We start from the raw sequence: 8,771 nt of genomic DNA on the forward strand, positions 1-8,771 counted from the left end.
GTGCAGGGGTCCTCAGATCATGTGTCATCCAGCCACGTCACACCACACTTTCAACCATCCGCTGCCTCCCTGTGAGACCAAAACCTAAAAAGTACTACCATTTCATTGAAATACAATTGTCCCTTCTTTCATTCACTAATAACTAAATATATATTGGGCTTAAAATTTATACTATTCCATTTGAGGTGTCTCATTAGCTCTGTAGTAGAAATAAGATAAGAAGGAAAATTAATATATGGGCAAATTTAAGAGTGAAAAATGAGCTGAGATGGCTCCTTCCCATTAGCTGTTAACTTGCTCAAGCTTCAAGGCACTGAAGATTAAATAATCCCTCTTTGGACCCCTCTTCCCCATTCAGCCACAAGCCTCTCTTTCTCTTTGTCTCTGTCTCTCTATTTCCTTCTCTCTCTCTCTCATGATGAGATCTCATTTTCGGTAGATAAATATAGAAATATATAAACGTGCATAATAAATATGTAAACACCTACATAAGCAAACTTACAGGAAGATATGATGAAGATGAAAACATTCAACGGTTACCTCTGGGTAGTATGTTTTGGGCTAACGATTTTTTCCCCCTCCACATATACTGTGACATATACAGTGGAATGAACCTCATGCACACTCCTGAACACCCAACTCTCTGTTAATACAGAAGCAGCATCCATGAAATTAATAAAAATAATACAAGGCTGCTCAAAATAACTAGGTAGCTTCATATGTACCACGAATGAAATGTTCAGATTAAAAATGACTGAAATAAACAAGGAAAACAAATTACCTTTAAGTTCCCATTAATCCCTCCTCTACTCGTCCCAGCTCCCTCCTATCCCCATGCAAACCCAGCACTCACTTCTGAGACCACTAGAGGTTCATCTCAGATGGGGTGGAGGATGCCTCCATGATGTCCTGCTGCAGCTGGGAGAGGGTGTGCATGGAGCTGGAGGTGGGTGTAGGCACTGGGATGCAGAACACCACTGGGTCTCACTGGGGTCGGCATCCCTCACAAACAGCTCATCATTCACGATGCACAGACTGAAGGAAAAATGGGCCCTCAGACAACTGATGGATGGACACCCTCACCCCCAATACTGACTCTGCTCCCAGTGGCACTCTGCAACCAGATTCCTTCCACGTCCCTCCTGTGTCTGTCTCCCAGGTTCCTTGACTGGTACCTCTGCCCCTCCCCACAGAGCCCACCTTTGGAGAGGCTGTCTACCACCTTCACTCGATTTATAGGTTTATCCCCAACCCATGGGCAATTTCGCATTTACCCTTTACCACAGCCCAAGGGCTGGACGCTCTGATCCCCATTCTCGGAAGAAGACACTGAGTCACACAGAGGTCATGTGACTTGACCAAGATCACACAGCGAGTGAGTGTTGTGTCAAGGAGAGAACCCATAGGCCGATTCCAGAGCCCACGCTCTTCTTAACCACTAGGCTAGACTGCTCCTGGCATCTCCCTGCTGGCTTTCCACAGTACCGAGTAAACCTAAGGTCTGCACCACCACATTCCCAGGCCCCTGAGCCCAGGCGGGGATGGGTATTCCCGCCCACAACAGGGCTCTCACCTGCAGTAGCTGGCACGGGTAGCGATGAAAGTCCGGGTGAAGGCACGCACACAGCCCTGACAACTTCCTTCAATAGCAAACAAACAACAGTCCCCCTTAGTGTAGCACATGCTGTACATGCTCACACGGCGGTCCCCAGTCAGGGTGTGACTGGACACTCATGCTAAGAGAGCAGTTGTTCACAGAGGCCAGGGTGTCTGGAATGGGCAGGGCAGCTATAGGAGCAGTCTGCGCCCAGTTACATGGCCCCTGACAACCACTACACAAGTTCACGGGTGCATTCTTCGCAGCTCCCCAAGAGGTGGATACTACTGCCCCATTTTGCAAATGAGGAAACTGAGAGGTTTAGTAACGGCCCGTGTTCTCAGAGTAAGTATCTGGGATGAGAGCCACCAAACTCCACAGCTTATGTCCCCAAAGTCCAGGGTGTGCAGGTCAGACAGGCATGGACACAGCTCAGACCTGGATTGTCTGTGGGAAGACTGAGGGCTGGAGAACACAGTGGGGAAGGGGAGGGGAGGAGAGGCGAGGGGAGGGGAGGTGAGGGAGGGCAGGTGGGGAGGGGAGGGGCGAGTGGAGGGAAGGGAAGGGAAGGGAAAGGAAGGGGTCCAGGAAGCTGGGTGGGTCTGGGAGTGAGCCTGGCCAGGGGGAGGCAACAATGAGACATCAGGGGTGGGGGTCTACACACACTGACCTTCCTCGAACACCCCGCTGACGGAGAAGCAGAGCATCGTTTCCTGAAAGGGAAGAGCCCAGGCGCCCAGTCACCACCTCCACCTCCTACCCACCCACGGCTTCCTGGGCCCGCCCGAGGGAGGAAGCAGGCGCTCACCATCTGGAACCAAATGTCCACCACTAAGGAGCTGAAGTCATGCTGAGTCTTGGGCAACCCACAGAGGGTGTGCACAATGACACGTTTTGTGTGCTTCAGCAGCTGAACCCGCAGGTCTGTGAGGGGAGGGTAAGCGAGCGAAGGTCAGGGGCTGCCACGCCCTGGGCCCTATGATTGACCCCTTCACCGCCCTTTCCCACCCAGTCTTCCCATCGCACACTCACGGGGGTCCTTGAGCTTCTTCATATTCCTGCTGTCCTGGAAGTACTCGCACAAGCTGCTTCTAGGAGACAAAGAGCAACAGTGGGTGGTGCGTATTTGCAGGAGCTGGCCTGTGTCTGCTGGGGAGCCACACGGCCCAGGAGCAGAGCCTGTGCTGTGATACTCACGGGGCTGGGTCCTCGGGGTGGAAGGGAATGGTCAGGGAGAAGCAGGCCTCCTCGTGATAAGCACCCGCGAGACACTGTCGGTCTCCATAGTCATGGATCAAGTAGTACCTAAGGGAGGGCAGTGAAGACAGTCTATCTCTGTGGTCTGGACCTCAAATGAGACTTGAAAACTCCCCTGAGCAGACCTGTGCTTAGGTGGCCTCACCTCTCATAGCCCTCCACCCCTTGCTCCGCTTGTCAGAGGTACTTACTGCTGTAGGAATTGCAGGACTAGGCTCTTCAGCTCATCAGATCCAAGGAAGATGTGCTGGAATCAAATGGCACTTGAGACTGTGCAGTAGATAAAGCCTCCCTGCAACACCCCAAATGTTGTTTGATCCACTTCCTCACCTTGCAGGGCTTTACTATGTAGGGAGTGTCAACGTCAAGGGTAACTGGTGACTGTAACTCCTGGCCATCCTGGAGAAGGGAAGAGGAAGTCAGGAGTGGAGACCAGGGCAGTGGCCCTGGATGATCCGGGAAAAGGATGGGCCCAAGAGGGTGAGGGTCAGAGGTCAGGTGCGAAAGGGCCCTGGAAATTCCATGGGAAAGCTTACAGTGGATGTCTTCATCATGAGGTCCTGGAAGTCTCTAGTGTTATATTCAACTTGTGTGTGTGTGTGTGTGTGTGTGTGTGTGTATTTATGGGTATTTTTCCAGCAAGTATATCCATGTCATTTTCAGGAGTCCATGTCCCCCAAAATGGTTAAGCTTCTGATGCTAATATGTGATCTAGGTAAGACCCAACGGGCTTGAGGGCAGGTGCAGAGGCCACCAACATTCGTAAGATACAATGATTTACATAGGCACTTACCAGACGTAACAACTTCGGGAAATATTCTCTGATGGCCCTGTCCAAAACCAAAAATAGAGAAGAGGTGGTTGATAGTTCAAGGTTGCAATGCTTCCTTTGAGGTAAAACAGTAATACCATTAAGAGAGGTCAGTGTGTTCTGGCCAATCCAGCAGCACCCTTTGCCCACATCTGCTCCTGATTTTAAGGGTTTTCGGTCCACTTGCCTGTTGAGCACTGAGCATCTGTCATCCTACTGTCCGAAAGGCACTGTCTCCTCATCTCTCTCAGTACCTTCACTTTAATATTCCTTCCCTCCCTCCCTCTCCTTCGCCTTGGTAGCTCCCACCCAGACTACTCAGACTCCCTTCTCCAGTGCCACAGGGACCAGCATTTCAAACCCATGCTGCAGGGCTTCCTTCTCCTCCCTTCCTTCCTCCAGGGCCACAATGAAGGCTGTGGGGAGAAGAGGGCATGGAGTGGGAGCCCGGGGCCCTGCCACCTCACCGGGAGTCCAGCACTCTGGCAAGACCTGGACACCCCCCCGGGATGGCCCAGGATGCTGGGCCAGGGAGGTGAGTGAGGTGGGGCTCAGGAGGCAGGGAGGGAGATGGAGGGGATGAGGACAGAAAGGGAGTGAAGGTAGGAGGGGAGAGATGAGAGAGACCTAGGGGCACAGAGACAAGGGAGAGAGAGAAAACAAAGGGAAGGGAAAGAAGCTCTCCCGTGGTGGGGGTCAGGGAAGAAGAGAGAAGAAAGGGGAAACGGCACACCCATTGCGGCTCTTCACCTGCCCCAGAATCGCCCAGACACACCAGGTAGGAATGGAAACTATGCACATATTGGGCTGGGGGCCCACTGGATACTGGCTGAAACTTTGTCACCTGTGTGAGCTCAGCCAGACTTGGGCATGGGAAAACGAGCAGCCATGGGGGCAGATCTTCCCCAGATGGAGGAAAGGGTCAGGTACCAGCTCCGTATGGGGCTGAGAATCCGTGGCCCCCTCTGATGACCACTGTCTTCTCTCCCGATGACCCCTGCACCTGTCTGAGTTGGTTCTTTATCTGAGGAATCATACCTGTCTCAGGCTGCCCAGGCCTCCGGTGAAGGACCAGACAGGATGCTGTGACGTGTGCAGGGAGGGATGGCAAGTGCCCCTGAGAGGCCTGTCCTTCTGTCTCCTCTACCGCCTCTGCCCTCTGCCTTCCACTCCTGCCTCAGGAAGCCCTCTGATCACTGGCGGGAGCCCACGTCTGGCCCCTTGACTCAAGGAGCCCTGCTTTTTCCCAAGCTGGACCCCAAGGAGGGTCCAATTCCTGGCACTGGGCCAGCAGAATGGATGTCATGACAGCAGCCACCCACGGCCTCAGCCCTCAGCATGGCGCAGGAAAGCCCCCATGTCAACCTGGGAGAGGAGGGTGGACCCCTTTGGAGGCAAGGGAAGAGGGCCCCTCTCAGAACCGGGGAGGCACACCCCAGCTCAGCACGTAGAAGGAAGGCGTCACTCAGCAAGAGGCCGGGGACTGGAGGACCCTTCTCAGTCCAGGGCGCCAGCATCTGGATCAAGGCTGGTCGCTCCTGGTCCTGGTGAGGAGGAGAAGCCCTGCTTCCTGGGGCACACTCTTGGGAGGCCTTGGTGCAATATAGCTGGGTGCAGAGAGCTGGAAGCAGACCCCAGAGCACCTGCAGAGGTGAGCAGGTCAGGGGAAGGAAACTCCTCACCGGTGATAGGCACAGAGAGAGCAGAAGGTGGGGCCTGTGATCCTCCCAGAAGACCAGGGCTGCCACCTCTGGCATAGGGGCACTGTCACAGATAGTCTAGGCTCCCATGGGTGAAGGTCACCAAGAAGGGTGACAGGGTGTTCACACTGACCTTACATAGGTGGACTGGTCTGCGAAGGTGCTACACAATGGGTTCCCTTGCAGCCACAGCTCTTCAAGCTTCAGCCCTTGCATCTTGCTCACCTCCCACACAGACTTCAGCTGAGAAATATGGGGTGGAAGTGGGAAATGGAATCCCATGAAAGGGGACATCCAAATCCCTGCACCCGCAGACCCCTCCCACCCTCACAGGTACCTTCACCTGCCTCCTGTCATCACTCTCATGGCCACTAACACGCCCTCTCTGCTCTCAACCCAAGTTTGACCTGGCTCCCTCTTCTCACCTCATTTTCAGAGAGGTTCAGGGTCTTGACCGTGGGGGCCACCTGTATAATGTCAGACAGGCCATCCAGCTGGTACAGTTTGTTGCTGCTCAAGTTCAAGGACAACAGCTTTGGGGCAAGAAGAGGTAGAGTGAAGGTTACTATCGAGGACCTTGGAGACAAATCTGCCCTGCACCCCAGCTCTTTCACCCCCTACCCTAATACCAGCACTGGGCCTACAGCCTCACCTCAGGGAAATTCTTTTCGATGACATGCAGGGTGGCAGCCATGCAGCTTCTTCGATTCAGAATTATATCAATATCATGGCCTACCAAGTCTTCAGGAAGGAGAGGGGAGGGAATCAGATGGCTGAGTGGGATCTGGGGCCAGCACCAGCCCCTCCCCACGTTACCATCCCTAAGTCACCCTCCAGGAAGACCCCTCTGCCCTCGCCTGCCCTAGAATTACTGCTGTCAGCCATACCTGGGTCAAAGCGGAGCCTCTGGAGGTCAAGAGCTTGCTTGAAGATATTATATCGTTTGCTCAATGTCAGCTGTGGAGAGAGAGATGGAGACAGCCGCTCTGAGGCTGTGGTGGTGGCAGGGAAATTGGGGGTGAGGGGGACGGGGCACTGGAGGAAGGAGAGGTGGGTCTGAGCACTGGCACACAACACGCCTTGAGTCTGCATTACCTTTAGCTGCTCCATTTCTTCTGGCTTCAACTTATCCTGCACAGAGTAGGGAACAGTGGAGGGGCCGACGAAGACAGGTATCTGCAGGAAGAAGAGGTGGGGTAAGCACCAGGAACTCTAGTTCCAAAGAAGACAACCAGCCCCTGGCCTGTCCTCCTTACTCAGGATGAGGTACATGTAACGCCCTCGACACACACCTTTCGTCTCTCCTCGTCACAAATCTTGTAGCTGACATCCATCAATGCACAGGCAGTGCTAGCTTCCTGGACAAAGAACTGAGCCCCATTTTGCAAAAAGTGGAACTACAGGGATTGAATGCAACAGCAATAGTATCAGAAGCCAAGAGACCCTGCTGAACCAGGTCTCCCTCTCTCCCCCTTCCCTGTGCCCACGCGTCTGGCTCCGGGGATCCTCTCTTACGTCCACTGGAGTGAAGGGGACACTGCAATGGCTCTGGATTGAGTTCATTAGCCATGTCTTGTCACACTTCATCCCACAAGGAATCTAAGGATGAAAAGAAGGGATGGGAGAGAGGACAGACAGCAGGGTATTTAGGCTGCAGGACGAACCTTTTCCTGTTCTTTTCCGGCCTTCTACTGAGCTTGAAAGGGCTTCTAAAGAAGGGACCACTGGTCCGATTTCTTATGGGTGTGCGTAATATGGATTTCCTAAATACTCTTTCTCTCCAGTCAAACTCTCTTCCACATAATGAAGGTGACAGAGATGATCTTCCTTTTATAAATTTCCAGGAGATCCTACCCAGTGCAGATACTGCTTGCCCCTCAGACAAGGTCTCCAGAGGCTCGACCCTCCATCTCCCACACTCAGCTTGCCAAGCTGAGACCTCCAATGTGGAGTTGCTCCATATCCTTGGCAGTAGTTTCCATCTTTGCTTTGAGACAGGCTCCTCCGTTCTCCTCACAGTCAGCCTGTTCCTTTTACATTGTTTCTCTGAATCTGACCTTAGATGAACAAGACTGTTAACTCCTGGTCATTAAAGGGACAGATTACAAACTGTCCCCAGTGAAATAAACCAGCATGTCTACATGAGACCAACACAACTCCCCCTGGCTTTTCTGTCCTGCACATTCCATACATTTTTCAGGATACTCACTGTGACCCTGAACCAGCTCCCTGGGGTTCCATCATGTGTGTTCTCCCCCATTTCTCTCTCCACAGGTGTTCTCTTTCTCCACACACTCTTATGCCTGTGGCCTTCACTGTGCCATCTCACTCTCCTCTTGTTGCCTCGGATGGTACCGGGAGAGCTGCAGGGGGGATGTGGAGAGAAGGAGGGTGAGGGGCCATAAGTGCTAAGAAAGTCTTCTGTACACCCTCGTCTCTTTGACACCAGCACTACAATTAGCTATGCACAACCATTATTTCACTTCGAGCAAGCTTCTGTTTTGCAGTGAGAGAAGAAAAACAAGTCCACGGAGACTGAGAGAGGTGCATGGTCCCAGGGGCTGCTGTGTACATACCCTGCTGCCTGGCCACTTACTGTCTTACTTCGGGGTCCTCCTGGACATCCCTCTTCACCACGTTTCCAGCATCCTCCTGGAGGTGTGAGGGCTGAGGCTCACACACATCGTGTTCGTAATGAGGGCTCCTCTCACCAGAATTACAAGGGAAAGAACTGCAACCTTTCTTTCTTCCTTGAGGTGGTCTACCACCATCACTGTATTCTGAAAAGAGGAACAAAAATACAAGTTTGCAGACACATCTGTGGTCCACTTACCACGCACCATGTCTTAGGCTAACAGCATGGTAGGGCAGGCAAAGTGCCAACCTGGCCTAAGGGACCAATCCCACAAACCTCAGAAAGGACACTCTTCTGCCTGTCCAGAGAGGACAGCCTTATCCGACAGATGACACTATCAGGGGAAGAATCGAGGAGGAGCAGGATGAGGAAGAGGAGGACAAGGAGGAGAAAGAGGGAGGAGAAGGAGGAGGGAGGAGAGGACAACTGCGGTGAAACTTTTAAAACAGTGGAGCTGGACTGATAAAGAACCGCGGTGTATGCGTCCATGGGTTAGACTGGACAGCAGTCATATATATACCAGGAAGGCACCCGAATCTTGCCTTCTCTCAGGACTTTCCAGCAACCACACCAATACCTCTCTTGTGCTTGACAAATCCAATGAGCCACCAAACCGATTCCACTAACAACCAGCAAGCTGGCTTGACTTACTTTGCCAGTGCACTAGGAGCTTTAATCTCAGGTGGCACACAGGTAACAACCTCCTGAACTGTCTCCCTTCCTCCAGCCTTGCCCTGAACAATAGGCTGTTTGAAAGAGCCAGAGTGATCT

The 8,771-nt window shown here is 52.8% G+C and overlaps 1 protein-coding gene across 1 annotated transcript; it reads right to left on the bottom strand.

Annotated features, from left to right (window-relative positions):
- Positions 1-2,253: 2,253 nt before the first annotated feature.
- Positions 2,254-8,208, bottom strand: LOC308611323 (nuclear RNA export factor 2-like; the record flags this gene model as incomplete). The annotated part of the gene is made up of 16 exons (XM_081260150.1): positions 2,254-2,310; positions 2,406-2,521; positions 2,630-2,688; positions 2,795-2,902; positions 3,046-3,101; positions 3,185-3,307; positions 3,648-3,684; positions 5,499-5,629; positions 5,791-5,898; positions 6,018-6,106; positions 6,253-6,322; positions 6,461-6,541; positions 6,658-6,762; positions 6,881-6,964; positions 7,970-8,145; positions 8,199-8,208. 16 exons carry the CDS (start codon positions 8,206-8,208, stop codon positions 2,254-2,256), a joined length of 1,410 nt encoding a protein of 469 aa, XP_081116276.1.
- Between the last annotated feature and the right edge of the window lie 563 nt (positions 8,209-8,771).

The sequence above is a fragment of the Mesoplodon bidens genome (assembly GCF_964165515.1).
Source record: "Mesoplodon bidens genome assembly, contig: HAP1_SCAFFOLD_1024, whole genome shotgun sequence".
NCBI lineage: Eukaryota > Metazoa > Chordata > Mammalia > Artiodactyla > Ziphiidae > Mesoplodon > Mesoplodon bidens.